The sequence below is a fragment of the Silurus meridionalis genome, chromosome 9 (genome assembly GCF_014805685.1).
Source record: "Silurus meridionalis isolate SWU-2019-XX chromosome 9, ASM1480568v1, whole genome shotgun sequence".
In the NCBI taxonomy this organism is placed as follows: domain Eukaryota; kingdom Metazoa; phylum Chordata; class Actinopteri; order Siluriformes; family Siluridae; genus Silurus; species Silurus meridionalis.
The window spans coordinates 306,490-331,489 of record NC_060892.1 but is presented as its reverse complement, the minus strand read 5'-3'; the positions used below and the strand labels follow the sequence as shown (position 1 = coordinate 331,489).

General features: G+C 39.6%; 1 protein-coding gene across 1 annotated transcript in view; it reads left to right on the top strand.

Annotated features, from left to right (window-relative positions):
* The window catches only part of si:ch73-63e15.2 (protein strawberry notch homolog 2), a 75,771-nt gene that overhangs the window by 7,536 nt on the left and 43,235 nt on the right, over nucleotides 1-25,000 (top strand). Inside the window, 3 exon segments of the mRNA XM_046857102.1 lie at nucleotides 12,161-12,323; nucleotides 12,660-12,736; nucleotides 22,515-22,623. Coding sequence (XP_046713058.1) covers nucleotides 12,216-12,323; nucleotides 12,660-12,736; nucleotides 22,515-22,623 — 294 coding nt within the window. The 5' untranslated portion in view covers nucleotides 12,161-12,215.

Here is a 25,000-nt window from a genome sequence, read left to right as displayed (position 1 = left end):
AAGATCATGTAGTTATTTTCACTTCACCGAGTCATTTCAGGTCTTTTGGTGTCGCCTCTGTTTGTGATCTGATGTTCTGTTCAGATCTGTATCATGAGGAAAGAGGATTCCAGGGCAAATATATATGTGTTTAAAATGTTGAAACCTGAAAAAAAAATGATGCTCAGAAAACTAAAAGAAGCCTTAACCTGACCATGAGGACACGTGAGACGGGTGAGACAATCAGCACTGTGAAAGCATTAAATACAAACAATAATTAAAGGGGGATGGTGAATCAGGTGCAGAAAGTCATGTGATGTGTCATGTGACTGTGCAGAGGTTTGGGGTAAATCTAGTCTCTGATAGTAGTCCAGGATTCTGGCAGTCAGTTGCATCTGTGTTTGGCTCAGCGCTTCCTCGTAGCTCCTCCTGCTCTTCAGTGCTGAAGAGATGAAGGAAGCAGGAGCAGCAGTCACTGAACCACATGTGCTTATCTGTGAGATGTGAACACACGCAACACGTCATGGGGAAACGCTGTAATGTTGACGTAAGAGAGGTTTGACCACAGGTCTAAGTTTGGAACTGGTTGATGTGTGAGTGTGAGATAATGAGGCAACAGTTACGGCTCCAGATTTAGGTTCCTATTAATGTTTTTTACACTGAACGTAGAGGGGTACAGGTCCTCACGACTAACTCTGACCTCTGCTGGAACAAGGAGGATGGAAGGAAGTTACAATAGAAGAAAAAAGTAAGAAGGATAGTCTAAAGAAAAGAGAGGAGAAAAAGACAGATATAAAATACAGATTTATTACAGAGTATTTAGTTTTCCTCTGAGAGACTGGTATTCAATTCAATTCATGTTTATTTGTGTTGTGATTTTAATAATGAACATTGTCTCAGAGCAGCTTTACACAGATAATGTGGAGATAAAAATGAAGATGTTGTTTATAAGTGTAAGTTTGTCCCTGATGAACAAGTCGGTGGAGACTGTGGTGAAGGAAAAACTCCCTGAGATGCAGAAGGAAGAAACCTTGAGAGAACCAGACTCAAGAGGGAACCTCATCCTCATCTGGGTTCCACCGAATGTCCATTTATTACAGATAAATGATGTTGAGATGCAGTGATGGAGATCAGAGCAAACTGTAGTCCTGAGTCAGTGTAGCAGACTGTTGATATTAACTACAGTCCAAATCCATCCTCAAAGCTCCTGTTCTTACTCCAGAATTTTATGGAACCCCAAGGCATTGATGTAGGGGATACATTGTTATGCTCTGTGTGTGTGTGTGTGTGTGTGTGTGTGTGTGTGTGTGTGTGTGTGTGTGTGTGTGTGTGCTGAAATTAAAGTACAGCTGTGTAGATATAGAAGACTTAGACATATATTTCTCAGTGTGAATGAGGTAAAAGATTACAGATAACGTCACAAGTCTCACATTCACACCTCAGGCTCGCTGCAGCACAGGAAGTAGATCATTCCTTCTATCGTCATGGTTACACGCGGTATTCATTTCTGTACTTTTGGAGATTTCAGGGAAAGTTTATTCTCTAAAGCCTATAAGACAAATGATGTAATGAGTGTAAGAGCTTTTATCACTGTAACACTGTACACGCTGTACACTCACATGCTGTAACATGCAGTAATACTTTAACACACTGTAACGCATTGTACACTGTGACACATTGTAACACTACTACACAATGTGTATGAGTGTGAGTATGTGTGAGTGTGTATTAGTGTGTCAATGTGTGTATGTGTGTGTGTATCAGTGTGTGTGTGTGTGTGTGTGTGTGTGTGTGTGTGTGTGTGTGTGTGTGTATGTGTGTGTGTATGTGTGTATGTGTGTGTGTGTGTGTGTATCAGTGTGTATCTGTGTGTGTATCAGTGTGTATCCGTGTGTGTGTGTGTGTGTGTGTGTGTGTGTGTGTGTGTGTGTGTGTATCAGTGTGTATCAGTGTGTATCCGTTTATTAATATAAATGATCTGAAAATCGTTTCTATTTTCACTTCAGGATCAGTAAAACCTTCATGCGATCGTTTCTGCAGATTTTGATGCTGTTATTTTTGTTTGTTTGTGTTTTTCTTGTGTAATAAGCAGTTGAAAGAAAAACAGTAGAAGCAGTTTGTATTTACTGCATCCAGACCTTCTAATCAGTTCCTTCAGCGGTTGCAGGCACACAGTAGAGCTTTATTCAGACAACAATCATTTTAATGCTATATTTATTTACACTTTAACAGGCACATGAGTGCTGCAGTGGGTTTTCACAGTCCTGCTCTCATTCTTCATCACCACTTTATCTGTGTAAAGCTGCTCAATGGTTACTGTTAAAAGCTTAATACAAATAAACATGAATTAATTGAATTGAATGTTCTGCATTCACAGAAAACACTTTTACCTGCTTATAAAGCAACTACTAATGTATCTTAATTCATTATTAATTATACACATTAATATAAACTATCACCTTTAAATATAAGACGAAGTTTTATTTCCTTTTGGCAAGATGCTAAAATTGTTGAGTTGTTTATCAGATGTTTGTACAACATTCTGTCTGAATAGTGGATTGTGATTGGCTGGAAGTTCAGGTGTGAATAGTGGATTGTGATTGGCTGGAAGTTGAATCTAAATGAATGTTCTGCTTATACACATCTGTAACCATAGTAACATCCAGTTCCAGTTCCATCTAATGACCTTACTGAGCTCCATGGAGGAATCTTGTGTGTGGTGGAACTTACATGGTGAATATGGGGATTTTTATAAATGACTCTAGACAAAAGATGAATTTTGATGAACAGCTTCATTATAAGTAGCACATCTCTCTCTCTCTCTCTCTCTCTCTCTCTCTCTCTCTTTTCTCTCTCTGTAGTGTAGAAATGACTAAAATTTCATTAATTGTACTGAATCGAGTTTCTGTACATCACTGCTCTGTCCTTCTGAAGGTTGAGATTTCTACTGGTTTTGGCTCATAACCTTTGATGGTTAATTAGTGTTGGATTCATGTGTAAAACCTGTGCATGTGTGGAAAAAGGTTGTAAATGTTAAAACTGGGATCATGTATGTGTGTTAGAATGTGTCTCTGGAACAGTTCTGCTGTAGTTATGTAGTGATCAGTTTGTTAGAAATGTCCATCCTGTGATTCTGGACTAACAATCATATAAAGTGTGTCTTAAAGCTCATGGAAAAAACTGAAACTGTAGCGAGTGTGTGGAGCTTCATCACACTGCAGTTCCTTTCATTAGGTTCTTCTGAGCTCTATTTTAAAAAAGAGATATCGTTTACTAAGTTATCCATTCTCTGCAGTCATGTTGACTTGGACTGGAACTCACAGTCTTTTACAGGAAGATCTGAAAGATCTTTTGGCTGTTGTGTGCTTTTGTGTCTCTCGGTGTGTATCTGATTGTAGAATCAGCCAGGTCATACGCCGAAACCTCAGGTTCTGACATGGCACATTTATGTATATTTCTTTGTTCGTTTTTGTTCTTTGTTAGATGGAACGCAGCATCACATCTCGGAGATCAGGTTCAAAAGGAATCTGTTTGTGTAAACAACAGCAGAGAGCAGTGAAAGAGAAAGACGAGTGAAAACAGCTGCTGTGTTTCTGAGCACTGATCTGCTGCTGGTGGTGTTTATTGTCTTAATTTCAGTCAGGCTGAAGAAAGATCTCAGCAGACCGCACAGTTACACAGGAGCGACTCCACCCTTTACCATGGAGAAGGTCGCTCGTGACTCACCACCATTGAATTTGCTGCCGATGGCAGGATAATACAGAATAAACCCACCCAGACACACAAAGTGTCCAATTACAGCAATAAACACACACTCAGTGCTCTAAAGAAATAACAGAATGTTAAAAATCCCACTAATTACAGGCTGCTGTTACAGAAACAGACCTCAAAAGAGTTTCAGGGATGAGATTTAGTTATAGATATTATTAGCCTATTTACATATTTACAGATAATACTGTTTATTTTTGTTTATAACTCATCAGAATGTGCGTTTTGGATAATGATCAGTTTAATGATCATTAACTTCATTAAATTCATCAACACAAATGATGTGATTGTTACAAGCACAAGCTTATTATTTTTACATTAACTGTAATCATCGTTCAACCTCCCACCCCCCCTCCACACAACCCCATCACTGTGCTACTGTTAATTATTAACTCATAACATACTGTATACATATAGAGTTCTTTGCATACACTCGTTTATTTGTGCTCGTTTTGTTTTTTGTGACGATTGTTTTTATGTAAAAGCCTAATCAGAGACGAGCTTTATTCTCTATGCCCTGTGTTCACGCCATCGCTTTTCAGTTTTCTTTAGTCTATTGTCCCTGTAAAATAAACAAACCAAACAAATCAAAACACATCCCCACCCCACACACACACATCCCCACCCCACATTACACATTCCATACCCCCATTGTGTTTACGCCTGTGATCGGGTGTGTGTGTATAAATACCTCGTGTTTTGCCGTCTGCGTTTCTGAGCCGTTTGTTCTGCGTTTTTGATTTCCTTTTTTGTTCTCTCGTTCTTGTTTTTCCCCGTGCATGTAGTTTGCTGAACTCCTGATCTGCACATGTTTCTTGTTTATGTTCCTGTTGATTCGGATGTGTTTGGACCTGTTTTAGCACTAAGTTGTTCTTTTACCTGCACTTGTATCCTCATGTCCCTCTGTGTGAAAGAGTGGCTCTGTGGAGCAGCACATCGTCCTTTTCTGGGGTCTGGGAGTAGATTCTCACACCAGTTTCAGGTATACAGGTGGTCCCTGAGTTACGATAGTGATAATCATAAAAAATATGAAAATGTTTTATATTTTTGTACGGTATGTTGGGACGCTGCAGGGATGTAGCCCTAGCCCTAGCCCCCAGCTGGGGTTTATTTGTGACTCTTTCACTGATAGGACTGGGTAATGTTGTAGATTTGGTTTTCTGTAGTCCAGTTATATATCAAACCCACTGAAGTATTGTTACTTGTTCCACCTTATTTCAGAAGACAAAACACTAAATGCAATGCCGGTATTTCCCAGGTGAAGGTGTTACTCAGCTTCTCAGGGAGAAGGGATAGGTTCCATAAAACAGGAAAGTGAACAGTAAATAAATAAATAAATGAAAATGATGTCATTCATCTTTTCAGAGAATTTCCAGATAAACAAGAACATGTGGGATGGTGATCCTTCCTTATTTTCTACACAATAAACTGTACATTTCTCCTTAGTATCATGTCAATATTTATTTTGAATCCAGTATCCACTAGTCCTGATTGATAAAGTACTCTGTTTTGAGGTGTTTGTTGTTTGCGCCTGTCCCCCACCCATGTCTTTTGCTGAAGCTCCTTTCTCTTCATAGTGAAACCTGAAACAGACAAAGTGTGACCTTCTGCACCTAACTCCTACAGATCGTTTTCATAATGCCTCCGCCTCAAAAAGAGATCTACTTCCTCAAGCCTGGCTTTAAATAAGATCACATGTTGGTCCTGAAGGTGTTCATGGACATCAGAAACATCGGCCATCAGGGTTATAGGACTCCCTGAACCCAAAGTGAGGAAACAAGTGGAGCAGATCTGACTGTGCTCCTGAGCTCTGAGCTGTGACTGAGGAGATTACCAGAGTCACGCTGGATAAGGTCCATGTTCTCCTGCTGCTGGTGCTTTACTCTTTTGAGGAGAATGAAGTAATGCAGGGTGGAAAACCCCTTCAGGACAAAGTCACAGCTCAGAGCCTTCATCCAGAAACACTCGAAACTCATCAAACCACTAACGTGTAACTCACACTGTATACGTGGCAGTGCTTTTTTGTTTTAGCAGCTTTGCCATGTTTTTATTCTGAGAGACTGGCGATGTGGAGCAGATCGAGATCAGAGAGGATCAGACACGTGTGAAACAGGAGCCTTGAGTCAGTCAGAGAGTCAAATCTGCTCAGGTCAGAAGAATCCTGTCTTTAACATGCTGAAACCAGGAGCCACCAAGAGGAGAAGGAGACAACCTCTGTCCTGGAATGACCTTCTCCAGCTGTGAAATATTACACTCTCTCTCTCTCTCTCTCTCTCTCTCTCTCTCTCTCTCTCTCTCTCTCTCTCTCTCTCTCTCTCTCTCTCTCTCTCTCTCTCTCTCTCTCTTTTCTCTCTCTCTCTTTCTCTCTCTCTCTCTCTCTCTCTCTCTCTTCTCTCTCTCTCTCTCTCTCTCTCTCTCTCTCTCTCTCTCTCTCTCTCTCTCTCTCTCTCTCTCTCTCTCTTTCTCTCTCTCTCTCTCTCTCTCTCTCTCTCTCTCTCTCTCTCTCTCTCTCTCTCTCTCTCTCTCTCTTTCTCTCTCTCTCTCTCTCTCTCTCTCTCTCTCTCTCTCTCTCTCTCTCTCTCTCTCTCTGTCTCTCTCTCTCTCTCTCTCTCTCTCTCTCTTTCTCTCTCTCTCTCTCTCTCTCTCTCTCTCTCTCTCTCTCTCTCTCTCTCTCTCTCTTCTCTCTCTCTCTCTCTCTCTCTCTCTCTCTCTCTCTCTCTCTCTCTCTCTCTCTCTCTCTCTCAGGAACATGTGAAAACTTTAAAGGCGACACACATCTTTTCCTGGCGAAGCAGCAACATGATTCATGTCTAGAGCCGGATGGCTGTAGTATTTCTGATTATAGTGTATAGGATTGGAAATGAAAATATGAGATCAGAATGAAATGAAAAAGTTATTTGTTGTTTTGTTTTTGATTTATTTTAAGGAGCAGCTCTGATTTGTGTGCAGCAGATTTGGTTGTACCGAGTTTAAAACTGTAAAGTGTGTGTAAGTGTCACATAACGAGATGAAGTGAGGAGCAGATGCACGTGCAGAAAAACGGCAACAAATAAAAATACACAAAATTAAAACATAACAAAGAACAAAAGCCCTAAATGACACGTGCTAATTACCATACAGGTGCACAAACAAACACGTGACTCGGTGTGTGCAGAAACGTCCCTGTTCATAACACTGACAGGAACATTTTATTTTCCTTCAATTTAGTTTTAAATAATTTCATTAGTATTGCGATTTGAAATTAAAGAACCTCATGTTACTGTGTTATATACAGGTACAGGATGTTGGAGATGAAGCTGAGCACTCTGTTGTCAGGGGCGGAGCTACCAGGGTGGTCTGCCTCCCCGCCACTGGTATCACAATGTATATAATATAAATGTGATCAGGTTTCTCGACCGGTTTATAGCAGCAGCGCTTTAATGTGATGACAAAAAAATTAAACATAAACCTGTAAATAACAGCAAGAAATCGAATCTTTTTAAGTGTAGACCAAAAAACCCTCATGAACTGCTTCTTTTTAGTGAATCAAACCCTTTCAAGGCAATCAGCCTGATCACTGATCACAAACAAATCACTCGGTCTTTTAATGAGTATAAATATACTGTACATGGAAGTATATTATATATATTATTATGACAAATGACATCTAATGACAGCGCATTTAGATTAGATTAGATTAGATTAGATTAGATTAGATTAGACTTTGCCATTACACATGTACAAGTACAAGGCAACGAAATGCAGTTTAGGTCTAACCAGAAGTAGCAAGGTTATATAAATTAAATGGTATTATAGAGTAATTTACAGATTTGTATGTATAATAACATAATATACAGATGGCTATTACTATAAACAGAAATCAGGTGGATGTATACAATGGTAAGTTAGGCAATGGTGAGCAGCAATGCAATGGATATAGAGTAGTGCAAATTATTATTATATATATATATATATATATATATATATATATATATATATATATATATATATATATATATATATATATATGTAGTAGTGTGTATATATACATATATAAAATTCAATTCAATTCATGTTTATTTGTATAGCGCTTTTAACAATGAACATTGTCTCAAAGCAGCTTTACACAGATAATGTGGTGATTTGTTGTGTGTTTTTGACTTACAGTAAAATCAGGACTTGATACATTGAGGCTTTAAATCTGTATATAATCTGGTGTACAGATGTTAAGGTGCAGATGTATGATTGTACACATGACTCGGTGTAGTACATGTGCAGCTTTGGTTGTTAAAAGCTGTGAGTAATTTCAGGAGTGTAGGTGTGACACAGCAGATCAGGAACATCACGTCTCGGTTTTTTGTTCCCGCCGACTTAATATCAACATTAGAATGTCAGGTTAAATCAGACGGAGAGATCGGATCTGTGTACGTGTAGCAACAAAGCAAACAAATGTGTGCATGGTTTCAAAGCCTTTCATACAGCACTTTAACAATGAGCATTGTCCTACAGCAGCTTTACACCACACACAGATTACTACAGAACACAAATATCTATTTTACATTTATCCATAATGAGTGAGTCAGAGGTGACGATGGTGAGGGAAAAACACCCTGAGATGGTAGGAGAAAGAATCCTTCAGAGTAACCTCATCCATGTCTGAGTGACACCGAATATCACTTCATTACAGTTCCATCATTGTTGATGTTATCAGATGTTTATTGATGGAGACTTGACTGCAAAATTGTTCATGGAGATTGTGGTCCCAAACCACTGAATCACAACTTTATATGAATTACAGTCCAAATCCATCTTCATGGTTCCTCAGTGTTTTCCAACCACAGTTATCTCATGGATCTACAGGCTGGTCATGTGAAGGCATCTTCAGCAACAGGGAGTGGTTTCCTATTGATAATAATAAGATCTCCATCTGGGCATCAGGGTGGATCAGGCAGCTCTGGAGACCAGTAGGGTATTGGATCAGTACTGAGGGTAGAAGTAGTAATGAGATATGGTTATTGCATCATAATGCTTCTTATAATACAATTAAATTATATTTGATGGATAGAATTTGTTACATTTTCTCTTTTCTCTTGATTTAATTTGAATGGAAAATGTTCTGACTTGTTAAAATGATCAGTTAATACTGATAGTCCAGAGAAGGTTCTTCATGTTTCTCATGGACAGCCATAATTCTTCTCCTTACTGTATTTGCTCAATCGGTTTTCCTGTAACGATGATGGTGCTTTACAGGAAGAGGTCATTCTGCAGCCCAATAATGATCACTGCCTATTGATCGCTGTACAGGATGGACCTGGGAACGATAAACACTTGTTAGTTGATTTGACCTCTGCGGGATCTGGGAAGCGTCAGACGGAGTGAACAGTAACACTACTGAGCTTGATGATCATTTTAAACATTTGAAGATGGTTGAGCCAGAGAAGTCCTGGTTTACTTACTTGGTCTGCTCTACGCTGTGTGGTTGATTCCTTTTTTTCTGACTATCCTGATTGGCTCCTTAATGAAGGCACTTAACCCTAACGTGACCCCAGGGACTGGAACACAGCACTATTACCTTTTATGCTACTGTATGGTGTGAGAACAGCTAATCCATGCTGGTATGGAGAAACAAATTATTAAAGGCTCTGTTAGAACCCTGTGAAGATCTCTGAAGTTCTAATATCAGTCTGGTTGGAAGAGGAAGGTCTCAGCTGTACGGACACCAAGTGGGCATTTGTTCCAGAACAGTCTTCTACCCTGAGAGATGGAAAAAGCAGTGGTAGGGGATGGAGAGAAGAGTGGAGAAGTGGTAGAGGATGGAGGGATCAGTGGAGCAGTAGGGGGGTGAAGGAGACCGTTGAAGGTTAGGAAGTCGTGCTGCTGCATTCTGGATCAGTTGCAGAGTTTAAATGTATGTCAGAGGATGAGCAGTCTGGAACAAGGTGCACCAGTCTAGACTTGAGAGTAGTGGATGTATTCTCCTGATGTTGTAAAGGAGAAATCCACATGAAACCATCAGATAAGAGACGTGTTCAGCCATCATTTTTGCATGATGCTCTCATCATGTGACCACCATCACGTGGTCTTGTGTTTTCTTCCTAAGCACAAATAGGGAATCATTTAGCAATCAGCAAAACAGCAGATGACTGTAGAGGAGTGAGTTTCTCCCAATCAGGCGACTGCGACAAGAAACATATCCATCTGTTTGTCTGTCTGTCTGTCTGTCTGTCTGTCTGTCTGTCTATTGATCTAAAATAAAATTAAACACACAAGTCTTACAGCAGATCTGAACTTCATCTACAAGAAAAATAAAGTCTGATCTCTGATCATTTATTGACCATTAATATGGTCTCTATTGTGTTGGATTTCATGCTTCATTATAACATCTATTTGGTTATGGGTTTGTTCTGTTGTGATGTTTAAGCATATTTATTTATTTATTTATTTGTTGGTTGGTTGGTTGGTTTATTGGTTGTTTTTTCCTTTATTCCATCTTTTATGCCTACATCAGAGCTCGTATAGATGTACTGTTCTTCCCCGTGATGTGTGTGTTTCTCTTAAATGAGTTTCTCAATGTGTTTTGGTGATGTTCAAATTGTTACAAATCGTGCTTCATTCATCCATAAAGATAATGACGTTTAAAACACGTTCCTGCTGGTGGCAGATGAACATTAACCCGGTCAGGAACTTTTTACAGTCTCAGGGTTGTGTTTGTTCTCTGGGTGTTTGTTATGTCTACGCTCCAGCGTCTGGTCCTCACTCGTAACCCACACGCTCTGCTCTGTAGCTGTAGGGCAGCGAGCCTGAGACGTATCACATGATACATCTAGACTTGTACACAGACACCTCCTGCTCAACTCTTAGCCTTTTACCCCTCCTCTCATTGGATACGCCCTGAACCAGGAGCTAAGCTTTTATTCCTTCTTCTTACTTACTGTGGAGCATTTTGAAAACACTTAATTCCTTCTTTTCTCAGCACCCTCTCCTCCTCTCATCACACTCTCCTCTCCTCCTCGCTTTCTCCTCCACTCTCCTGTCACCTATTTATTCTCATTTACTTTACACTAGGTAGAAAATTTAAGATTTTTGTTCTTATCCGATACACTGATCCGATACACTGATCCGATACACTGATCCGATACACTGATCCGATATACTGATCCAATATACTGATCCGATACACTGATCCGATACACTGATCCGATACACTGATCCGATACACTGATCCGATATACTGATCCGATACACTGATTTGATACACTGATCCGATACACTGATCCGATACACTGATCCGATACACTGATTCGATACACTGATCCAATATACTGATTTGATACACTGATTTGATACACTGATCCGATATACTGATCTGGTATACTGATCTGATATACTGATCTGATATACTGATCTGATACACTGATCTGATATACTGATCTGATATACTGATCTGATATACTGATCTGATACACTGATCCGATACACTGGTCTGATATACTGATCTGATACACTGATCTGATATACTGATCCAATACACTGGTCTGATATACTGATCTGATACACTGATCCGATACACTGGTCTGATACACTGATCTGATATACTGATCTGATATACTGATCTGATACACTGATCCGATACACTGGTCTGATATACTGATCTGATATACTGATCTGATATACTGATCTGATACACTGATCTGATATACTGATCTGATATACTGATCTGATACACTGATCCGATACACTGGTCTGATATACTGATCTGATACACTGATCCGATACACTGGTCTAATACACTGATCTGATATACTGATCTGATATACTAATTTGATACACTGATTTAAAACATTGATCCGATACACTGATCTGATATACTGATCTGATATACTGATTTGATACACTGATTTAAAACATTGATCCGATACACTGATCTGATATACTGATCTGATACACTGATCCGATACACTGGTCTAATACACTGATCTGATATACTGATCTGATATACTGATTTGATATACTGATCTGATATACTGATCTGATATACTGATCTGATATACTGATCTGATATACTGATCTGGTATACTGATCTGATATACTGATCTGATATACTGATCTGATATACTGATCTGATACACTGATCCGATACACTGGTCTGATATACTGATCTGATACACTGATCTGATACACTGATCCGATACACTGGTCTGATATACTGATCTGATACACTGATCCGATACACTGGTCTGATACACTGATCTGATATACTGATCTGATATACTGATTTGATACACTGATTTAAAACATTGATCCGATACACTGGTCTGATATACTGATCTGATACACTGATCTGATACATTGATCTGATATACTGATCTGATACACTGATCTGATACACTGATCTGATATACTGATCTGATTCTTTCTTTTTGTTTGTCTTTAGGTCATGGCACATATAAGACATAAAGGTCAGTCAGCATGTTCCTGACTCTGACCTGATGCCATTTTTCTTCACTTCCTCTGCCATGGAAGGACAGAACTGTTCTCCTACAGAGGAAACACACATGAATGCTGGAATGTTGGGCTTGGCTTCTACTGCTATGGAGGTAACATCTCACAGGGTTTACACTAATCTTACACGTCTAGCCTTTTCCCTGGAACTGCTGCAACGCTCTGAGATGGAAAAATGCCTTAAGAGGGAAAACACAACACACCAATAGATTACACAAGTGTTAATGCCATCAAGCGTTCATTCTGTCTTATCATTTTATTATTTCAACATGTTTTCCCTCTTCCCTCGTTCCAGATTCACAGGTTATAACCAGTGTTATGTTTAATAGCAGATTTCTGCATCAGTTTCTGTGCACATGGTTTGCAGTGATGTTGGTTCTGCTCTCATTTGCACTTTTATCTTCTAAAAAAAAACATAAACACTGTTTCAGAATCCGCTCTGCACACCCTGGAGTTTCACCGCTGATGCGCCTTTCAACCTGCGCTGGTCTGCAGAGTCCACCAGTCAGTAAGTGCTCTACAGGTTCTAATCATCTTTAGACTTCAGCAGTCAGGCTAAATATTATGACTTTTACATGCAACTTTGTCTTAAATTTGCACAGATCTCTCTTAGTCTCTATCAGTCTCTCTTAGTCTCTCTCAGTCTCTCTTAGTCTCTTTCAGTCTCTATTTGTCTCTATCAGTCTCTCTTAGTCTCTTTCATCCTCTATTAGTCGCTCTCAGTCTCTCTTAGTCTCTCTCAGTCTCTCTTAGTCTCTTTCAGTCTCTATTAGTCTCTTTCAGTCTCTCTTAGTCTCTCTTAGTCTCTATCAGTCTCTCTTGGTTTCTATCAGTCTCTCTTAATCTCTTTCAGCCTCTCTTAGTCTCTTTCAGTCTCTATTAGTCTCTCTCAGTCTCTCTTAGTTTCTATCAGTCTCTCTTAGTCTCTCTTAGTTTCTCTTAGTCTCTTTCAGTCTCTCTTAGTCTCTTTCAATCTCTTAGTCTCTTTCAGTCTCTTTCAATCTCTCTTAGTCTCTTTCAGTCTCTATTAGTCTCTATCAGTCCTCTTAGTCTCTATCAGTCCTCTTAGTCTCTCTTAGTCTCTTAGTCTCTCTTAGTCTCTTTCAGTCTCTATTAGTCTCTTTCAGTCTCTATTAGTCTCTTTCAGTCTCTCTTAGTCTCTCTTAGTCTCTATCAGTCTCTCTTAGTTTCTATCAGTCTCTCTTAATCTCTTTCAGCCTCTCTTAGTCTCTTTCAGTCTCTATTAGTCTCTCTCAGTCTCTCTTAGTTTCTATCAGTCTCTCTTAGTCTCTTAGTTTCTCTTAGTCTCTTTCAGTCTCTTAGTCTCTTTCAATCTCTCTTAGTCTCTTTCAGTCTCTTTCAATCTCTCTTAGTCTCTTTCAGTCTCTATTAGTCTCTATCAGTCTCTCTTAGTCTCTCTCAGTCTCTCTTGGTCTCTTTTAGTCTCTCTTAGTCTCTTTCAGTCTCTCTCAGTCTCTATCAGTCTCTCTCAGTCTCGCTTAATCTTTCTTAGTCTTTCACAGTCTCTCTCATTCTCTCTCTGTCTCTCTCAGTCTCTCAGTCCCCTCAGTCTCTTGCAGTCTCTCTCAGTCTCATTTAGTCTCTCTCAGTCTCTTTCAGTCCCTCACAGTCTCTCTCATTATCTGTCATTCTCTCAGAGTCTCTCTCAGTACCTCTCATTCCTCACAGTCTCTCATTCTCTCTCATTCTCTCTCTGTCTCTCTCAGTCTGTCTTAGTCTCTCTCAGTCCCTGTCAGTCTCTCTTAGTCTCTATTAGTACTTCTCAGTCTCTTTTAGTCTTTATCAGTCCCTCTCAGTCTCTCTTAGTCTGTCTTAGTCTCTCTCAGTCCCTGTCAGTCTCTCTTAGTCTCTATCAGTCTCTCTTAGTCTCTTTTAGTCTTTGTCAGTCTCTCTTAGTCTCTCTTAGTCTGTCTTAGTCTCTCTCAGTCCCTGTCAGTCTCTCTTAGTCTCTATCAGTCTCTCTCAGTCTCTTTTAGTCTTTATCAGTCCCTCTCAGTCTCTCTTAGTCTGTCTTAATCTCTCTCAGTCCCTGTCAGTCTCGCTCAGTCTCTTTTAGTCTTTATCCATCCCTCTCAGTCTCTGTTATTCCCTCTCGGTCTCTCTCAATCTTTCTCAGTCTTTCACAGTCTCTCTTAGTCTTTCAGTCCATCTCAGTCTCTGTAATTTTCTCTCAGTCTCTTACAGTCTCTCTCAGTCCCTCACAGTCTCTCACAGTCTCGTTTTTTTAAAATAAGAATACATTTACAGACATTTCTAGAATTTTTCTCTGTCATTATGTGTGACTGAGTGTCAATCATCTATGAAAAAAAATCATCCATCAAAAATCTATGTGAATGATTGAAGTATCAGACTGTAACATAACATTGAAGGGTCCGATAACTTTCTGAATGCAGTGAAGGTATACACTAACCAGGCAGAACATTCTGGCATTATAACATTCTGGCAGGAGGTGAAAAACACTGATTATCTCTTCATTATGGCACCTGTTAGTGGGTGGATTTATTTATTTATATTTATATTAGTTTTTTGAAGCAGTGTTACAGTAGCAGTAAAAGTTACAAAGAAACACTTTTTTTTAAGTGTTGTGTCTGAGGTGCAAGATATGTTACAATAGTTCCTGTCATCATTTACGATACTGCAGCTAGAAACACAGTCGTTTCATCATTTCCTGAAGACCCTCTAGTGGTGGAAAAAAGCAGTTACAGCTTTAACTTTAAACTGGCACCGGAGACTCCTTCTCTCTACAATGTTACAATAAAGAACATTCCTTCACAGATTTATTAGATGTAGACACTGTGGAACACCTGATATACTATTACATCTGGACGAGTTGTTACTATGGAAACAGTAACATGCCAGAACAGTCAGATTTGTTTTAGAGCTGCTGTAATAGAATGTGAATAAACATGTTAATGCTTGATTTACATAAAATACACACACACAAACTCACACACACACACACACTCACACACACACACACACACACACACACACACACACACACACACACACACACTGCTTCATGAGGACATGAATATGTTCCTGGTATTTCTACAAGAATCTGAAGGCCCTGCAGCTGCTGATGTATTTGTAGGAATAAGTTCACAGGTATGTGGAGTGAATCAGGCTCTTGGAGACTACGCCAGTGTCTGATGAGGAAAAAGGGTGTAAACTAACCTGTTGGATTTGCATTGTATTTTTATGATTTGATGTTAAACGGACGTGGATTTCTCTCGAGCAGATCCGTGCACGCTGAGTGGGCGATCTGGATTACGTTTGTGTAACGGATACATCGTTTATCACACCAGCAATTCTGCAAATCTGAGTTTTAAGATGAATAATAAATAGCGTCACTCTGAAGGCTACATCCTGTCTGCCCACACACTCTGCTGGAAAAATAGCACAAAATGTGCAGATATAAATCCATTCTTACTGTACGGAGGAGGAGAATCAGCACAGTGGTGAGGTGTAGCGCAAAGGGACGACAAAATATTCCCTTTTTTACAGAAAAAGAAGGAAAATGATTAAACCCCATCTGCTTGTAATGTCCAGACTGTAACCATCAGACTCCTTAAACCAGTGGTGGACGAAGAACACAAACGTGTAGTTGAGTTAAAGTAGAGACACGGAAAAATGTGACTCCAGTAAAAGTGTCCCTTTAAACTAAAAGTATTTGCCTTGAAATGTACTTTAATAACCAAAGATTTTTAATGGTTGTTATGTTCCGATTATAATTTTTATAAGACTCTTTAATCAACTCAGTTCATGTGAAAAGACTGTAAAGCAGCTTTACACATATAAAAATTTTCCACAATTCAGTTCAATGCCTATTAGTTTGTTCTTAGTGATTATAAGTTTATCCCTTCAAGTGATCCAGTGGTGACTTTGGTGAAGAAAAAACTCCCTGAAACTTGATGAGGAAGAAACCTCAAGAGGAACCAGACGTAAAAGGAACCTCATCCTCATCTGGGCGACACTGAATGTCCATCATGACATGGCCTTGACCCTGTTTAAATAAATTCAATTAATCTGATAATTTGAGTGATGATTTCATGCAGAATCTTGCACGATGCTGTAAAACATCTCTCCACCTCTGTCTCTGTGGTTTACTGAGCCGTATAAAGTGTGTACAGTACACCATTAAACCGCACATCTACACACAGGACAAACAACACAACATACACACAACACACAGGACAATACTGCATTAAAAGTGTTCAGACATGTAGGCGTCAATAAACGTTTGGTTTTCTTGCTCTGTCACTGCAATGAGCTGGAGATATGTGTGTTATGCCTGCTCAGGCGGCACAAGGGCGCTGCAGTTACGCAATCCATGATCAAAACATTCCAGGAAACTCTCAGGCTTTCAGAGGCACGCAGAGTCATGCAGTGGCTTCATGCCAAGCCTACAGATTCAGCGTAAGATCAGGAGAGGGGACTTCCTCCTCAGCCCAAACACTCAAACGCTCTCCACTGGGGTCTCTTCACTACACTCTCATACAGGGTCTAATAAACCATGACAAGGACTGCTGTTGTAGGATAATAATGAGCAGTGAGATGGTGAGATGTGGGGTGTGTAGAGATGGGAATCGCTTACATTTTACCGATACGATACTGCTTATAAATACCGGTTCTTCTCGATATTGTTATCAATACTACTCTATCATTTGGTGCGAAACGACAGGATGTGAAAAATGTTACAAAATGTCAAGTTATTTTATTACTGCTAAACTTTACTACTGCAGTTTCAACATTTCTCTAAGCAAACAGAAAAATGCACATAAAGCACATTTTTTAAATAAGAAGGCAATTCGAGAAAGAAAAAGAAAGAGAGGGAGAGAGAATGAGAGAGAGAGAGAGAGAGAGAGAGAGATTTCCTAAGCACAACACAGCATTTGTATAGGAGCACAACAGAATGTAAAACAGTGGAACCTCAATACTCGCAACCTCGATAGTTCGTGACTTTTTATTTGGAACCAGATTAAAAGTAACTTGTGAAAGATCTGATAGTTTGAGAGAAGCTGATAAGTTTGTACTAATAAATGACATAACGTTTTTTTAAATACTATTTTATTTTTGTATTATTCATTTAAAGTAGTAAATAAAACATTTTCATCAACAACATCTCCTTTCGGCTTCTTCCATTACGATAAGATAAGATAAGATAAACCTTTATTCGTCCCACAGTGGGGAAATTAGGGGGCGCCATAGCAGATCATCCGTCTCCATCCCCCCCTGTTCTCCCCCATCTGCCTCTTTCACACCAACTACCTGCATGTCTTCCCTCACCACATCCATAAACCTCCTCCTTGGTCTTCCTCTTTTCCTCCTTCCTGGTGTCTCCATCCTCAGCATTCTCCTACTGATATACCCCATGTCCCTCCTCTGCACATGTCCAAACCATCTCAATCACACCTCCCTCACCTTGTCTCCAAAACGTCCTACATGCGCTGTCCCTCTAATAAACTCATTTCTAATCCTGTCCATCGTCATCACTCCCAATGAACATCTCAACATCTTCAGCTCTGCTACCTCCAGCTCCACCTCCTGTCTTTTACTCAATGCCACTGTCTCTAATCCATACAACATCTCAGGTCTCACCACAGTCCTATAAACTTTCCTTTCACTCTCACAGATACTCTTCTATCACAAATCACTCCTGCTATCACTCTTCTCCACCCACTCCACCCTGCCTGCACTCTTTTCTTCACTTCTCTAACACACTCTCCATTACTTTTCACTGTTGACCCCAGGTACCTGAACTCCTCCACCTTCTCCACCTCTTCTCCACTGCCCTCCCTCTCATTCACACACATGTACTCTGTCTTACTCCTACTGACTTTCATTCCCCTTTTCTCCAGCATGTACCTCCACCTCTCCAGGCTCTTCTCAACCTGCTCACTACTCTCACCACAAATCACAATATCATCTACAAACATCAAAGTCCACAGAGACTCCTGTCTGACCTCGTCCTTCAACCTGTCCATCACCACTACAAACAGTAAAGGGCTCCTAAACATTTATGACAAGTAATTCACAATTTTTTTACATTGATGAAATGTTTTTAATTTACACTACAGCACATGTACAGTTCCCCTTGAGAAAGGAAACATCAAAACCTCGCAATTTTCTGTTACTTATGAGGGTCATAGAACGGAACACTCGCAAGTATCAAGGTTACACTGTATAGAATTCTGCAATTAGGGAAACTTATATTAATGACTTCTATTACTTCTTTACCTGAACCATCTCCGACTCCACTGTAGTGAAGGGCAATAAATATTTCAGCCCTACGAGACTGTTGTTTTTTTGGGGTCATGTTCCCACACATTGTTATGGTGAAGGGGCTGCTCCTGTCTCTGTCATTCCTCACTGATGCTGAAACCTTTTCTAGCCTAGCGTTTCCTGTGGGCTAATTCATATTTGGATTTACATTTTAAACCCAAAGACTACTAGTACTAACTAAATCTTATGTGATGATGAATGAGAAGACAGACAGAGACAGTATACGGTGCACTGCTGGAGGTAGAAGACTTTTGTTTGCAAATGTTTCATTATATTACGTTTCCTCCTTTCTTCACTATTACACTACTGTCTTTATATTGCATCTGACACCGGTGTCGCTCAGTTTTGTAACGTGAGTCCGCACTTCTAAATGTTTCAACATGTCCAGCATGACTGCACACAAACACACACCGCGCAGGTGCATGGACACGTGTACGTCGAGCAATCGTCAGTCTCATGATGACGTCATTCAGAGACGGAAAATGACAAGCTGCAGCTTCTAATTCAATTTAACACCAAATCACGAAGAGAAAAAAGTATTGATAATCTCGTTTCTCCTGAATCTTATCCTTAGTCCGCTGTTGACCCGATTACATACCAGTTTTAAAAAATACCACTTCTCAGTACCAGTCCATAAGGATGTGGTCCCATGTGGAGTAAAGTTGATGTCTGTCCAGATCACAGCAGGTTCTAAAAGCACCTTTCCAGTTCAGGCATTTCCTGTTATAATTTACACCCTGCAGCTATAAACATTTGCATATGCAAAACAGTTCTTTGTGAATATACCCATTAAAATTGCTGTTTTTATTAATGACATTTAGGTTTTTATTATTTCTTTGTAGAGACTTGATTGGTGAAGGCATGCAGTCTCTGTTATGTAATCTCAGCACGAGTTCATGTACGTAAAAGAGGGGGAGATGCAGTATCTCTCTATTCTGCTCTGGGAGAAGATCTCATGAGTGTTTAAGGAAGCATATGTCAGTCGTTGTATGTACCAAAAAATGGGGAAAAGAAAATCCCTCCATCGATGTGTCCTAGTGGCGTCTGTTTACATCTTATAGAAATGCAAATAGAAAGGTCATGTGTATCACACCTCCACTAAAGCGTGTTAGTTAACACGTGTGTACTGGTTCAACTGGTGGAAAAAATGAGGTCCGGGTCCGATCAGGAAATGAGTTTGACTTGATCACATGAGTGTGTTAGATGTGATGGGGATGGGATGAGAAGAGAGCAGTGAAGGAGCTGCATGGTGACACGGTGTGGGAGATCACTGTGTGCGACCACAAGCTGCACCGTGAATCTGCACCGTGTCTCAGAGGAACAGGGGACGGAAACACAATTCAAGAGAAGAACCGTGATTTTCATAGATCAAGAAATAAATAATACAATTTATTTTAAAATGATAAAAATCTAATAAAACTCATAAAAATAAAAACTTTAGTTCTTTAGTAACTTTAGGTTTGTTTTTGGGTTTTTACATTGATGATGAATTTCTTAATAATGTGTGTGTGTGTGTGTGTGTGTGTGTGTGTGTGTGTGTGTGTGTTGTTGTGGTTAAACTGAAACTAAGCCCACTGTAGTGGTGTGTTTTGAAATCTCTCATACTTAGAGAAATCTGATATAATCCAGAATGCAGTATAAATGTATTTTCATGTTTATTTTTATTTTATTTTATTTTTTAATAAAAATCAGCTGTAAAAAGTAAAGAATGAAACTTCCTCAACCCCACAAGGTGCTTTCCCATGTGGGTGTGGCTGAAAAGGAAGAACTGAAAGTGTCACATGACGTGACTGTGACTCGATAGGTAAAGAATTAATGTACGTCACATGCTGAAGGGCAGATAGTGTGTGTAAGAGTGTGTGTGAGAGTGTGTGAGAGTGTGTGAGAGTGTGTGAGTGTGTGAGTGTGTCAGTGATGGACTGAGGGTTGAAATATTTTGTATTATTCTGCTGATATTACAAGTGTAAAGGTAGGAACCGAATTTTCTCTCGTCCTTTTGTCTCTTGCAGCTATTATCACTTTCTGTTTAGGTTTTATACACACACACACACACACACACACACACACACACACACACACACACACACACTTTACACCATACACAGATACACACACATTATACACACACTGTACACCATACACACACATACACACACACACACACTGTACACCATACACAGATACACACATCATACACACACTGTACAACATACACACATACACACACACTGTACACCATACACAGATACACACACATCGTACACACACTGTACACCATACACATACACACACATCGTACACACACACACACACTGTAACCATACACAGATACACACACACACACTGTACACCATACACAGATACACACATCATCATACACACACTGTACATCATACACACCACACACACACACTGTACATACACACACACACACACACACACTGTACACCATACACAGATACACACACATCATACACACTGTACACCATACACACACACACACTGTACACCATACACAGATACACACATCATACACACTGTACATCATACACACCACACACACACACTGTACAGCATACACAGATACACACACACACACTGTACACCATACACAGATTCACACACATCATACACACACTGTACATACACACACATATACACACACATCACACACACTGTACACCATACACAGATACACACATCATACACACACTGTACACACATACACATACACACATCATACACACACTGTACATCATACACACACACACACACACACTGTACACATACACAGATACACACACACACACTGTACACCATACACAGATACACACATCGTACACACTGTACACATACACACACACACATCATACACACTGTACACCATACACAGATACACACATCATACACACACTGTACACATCATACACAGTTACACACACATCATACACACACTGTACACTATACACACACACACATACACACACACACACACACACACACATACACCATACACAGATACACACACATCATACACACACTGTACATCATACACAGATACACACATCATATACACACTGTACACTATACACACACACAAACACACACACACATACACACACACTGTACACCATACACACACACACATCATACACACACTGTACACCATACACAGATACACACACATCATACACACACTGTACACCATACACAGATACACACACATCATACACACACTGTACACCATACACAGATACACACATCATACATACACACTGTACACTATACACAGATACACACAGCGTACACACACTGTACACTATACACAGATACACACACATCATACACACACTGTACACCATACACAGATACACACACATCATACACACTGTACACTATACACAGATACACACAGCGTACACACACTGTACACCATACACAGATACACACACAGCGTACACACACTGTACACCATACACAGATACACACACATCGTACACACACTGTACACCATACACAGATACACACACATCGTACACACACTGTACACCATACACAGATACACACACATCGTACACACACTGTACACCATACACACACAACACTATACAGACACCCACACACCCACAACATACTCCCCACACACACACACAACAAAAACACACTGTCCAAAATGCACACACACATCATATACACACTGTGCACTGTATTGCAAATACATTATTGTGTAGTAAAAGCTGATGAGACGTGTTTGAGACACAAACCCTGATTTTCTGAAGAGGAAATTCTCTCTGTTGTTCTGCGGTGAAGGTTCTGAGATGTTAAAATGTAATTGTGGGAGATGGAAAATCTTGAGCAAGCGTCAGAACAGCTTTATAAAATATTCACAAGATTTATTGTGTTTGTTTTATTTGTAAAAATATTATGAGCTTTATAATGCATCATTTCCTCACCAAGCTTTCTGTTTGTGATCATTCCAGAGAACAGGGTTCCAGCAGCACCTCGGACATGCACATGGACATTTTCAGCCAATCTGCTCTGTCTGATCTGGACATGTTGACTCTGCAGTATGGTCATGACCTCCTTCAGGTAAGTGCTGTTTGTTTGTTTGTGTGTTTATTAAACTCATCAATACCAGGTTCAGCATCTTCAGATCCTCAGATGGATTTATGGCTTTTGTAGTGTGTGCTTCCATGTATCTCCATTGGCATTCATGTAGTGTAGAGATGCTACACAATGAGCTTTTTATAATCGCTGGATTTAAAAAATCTCTCAGAATCCCATCTTTATATCTCATAGCTCAGGAGGGTTTATAGTTTTTGGGAAAAGGTGAACATTTGTTCAAGTCAGATCGCCTCTGTATGGTTCTTGGGCATCATTTTATGTTCTTCATCTCCTGGTCATGATGATGGTGGTCACATGATGCATGCTCCCCCACTAGAGCTCTCGGCTGAATGTTTTTGCGGCGGGTTTAACGAAGAACATGGTTTTGAGGTGCAGTGTGAACATTCACAGAGATGGAGGAATGTTCCTGTAGTCACAGAAGACGCTCAGACGTGTGATTGAGGGAAAAACTAAATAATAAAGATTAAAGGTAGAGTTCTACAGAGCAGGTTCTCGTAGTGTTCATGTGTGAAAGACTGCATGATAAAACCTCAAAATCTCTTTCACTTTTCATCTCATTTTCCAACACAAGTTCTGTGAAAAGAAACTTTTACCTGTTTATGTTTCCGTTTATTCAGTCTTAAGTGTCCTGGTCGCAGTTAGTAACTTCTTCTGCTCTGTTTCTTGTCTGTTCTTCTCTTCTGGAGAATTATTTTGGTGACCAACTGTATTCATGCTGATCAGCCATCACATTAGAACCAGTGACAGGTGAAGAGAAGATTGACTAAATACTGTTCCAGACCCCTGCAGATATACCCCTTTATGGCAGGGGTAAAGCTCTTTGCACATCCACACTGCAACACACTGTTCAGAAACGCTTCGAGAAACATCACAAAGAGTTCAAGGTGTTGCCTTAAACTGCAGATTCCCCAAATCACAATCTGACATGGCTGCCATGAACCCAAACCTCCACAACACCCCGACACATTCTGCTACTGATTAATACTCCTGTCCGCACAAATACACACGCACACACACACACACACACACACACACACACACACACTCACTCACATTCACATACACACACACCCACACACACTCTCACACGCATGCACGCACACACGCACCCACACACACGCACTGTTTCAGAGACTCTTAAACACAGTCATGTTGTAATTTCACTTTCAGTGTGATGCTGTTCCTTAACCTCACAAAGCCTTTGATGTTGTGTCCGATACTTACCGTAATTTCCATCTGAATTTTACAAAGATGTTTATTTTGAACATAAATAAGCCGCACCTGTCTATAAGCCGCAGGTGTCTACACTGAAACTAATGAACTTTACACAGGGTTTAATGAAAGACAGTGTCTGTTACACGGCTTGTATCTAAACAGTAGCAGACCAAGAAAGTCATTGTTCACTGTCTTCCTCCTTCCTTTCACAACTATTTCTCTTGAGAGTTTTTCTTTTAGCATCGTTGTGCGTTTAAAAATCACCATCGGTGAATCTTTTCTCCCGATGCCGTGCAGCTCAGAACACAGGTGAAGTGTGTTTTCATGCCCGGTTGTTTTCAGAGTGACGAATGATTCACATTTCCTGTAGACAGTCCGAGTGAGCGGCAGGTCAAACCTCAGAGGAACATCATCCATATTTATGATGTGCTGCGGCCCGATTCAGTGGGAGCGCATCTGATTTAATATAAAGAGTTTCATTGGTTCACCTGAACCCATTCTGTAATTTCATTGGTCTAATGTTATGGGGTTCAGTTTTTTGTCTTGAAGTTCTTACTAGAGAACAGAGACATTCCTGATCATCATCATCTTTTCTCTGCTTGTGTTCTATATGGTGGATGTTCAGTCTGGATTCATTTATTAGGTTACAAAATATGAAATACTTTTTTATTAATATATGAATATGATGTGAGGTAAAGACCTGCACGGGACAGATTTTATTTATATTGTCCCACCTGCAAAACAATATAAAAACAGGCCAATGGTTTGGGGGAAGGAATGCAAAACATAAAATTGTTTGGTGTTTTTTTATTAACGCAGATTATTATTATTAATTTTTATGTACATCAACAGTTTACATTTTTCAAACAATTTTTAATGAAATGCCTGCTTTCTTTAAATAAAATGTTTAATATATAAAAATATAATAGAATAAATCTAATTAATGCAATACACTTTTTTATTACTTTAATTAAATTGGCACAAATGAAACTGATTAATTAAATTAAATAAATAGAAAAATGTAATTAAATATTTTACATTTGTTAGACACTATTTTGAGTAATACAGATGTGTATATAAGTGCGTGTGTTTTACATTTAATATATTCTACTTTACTGATCTACTT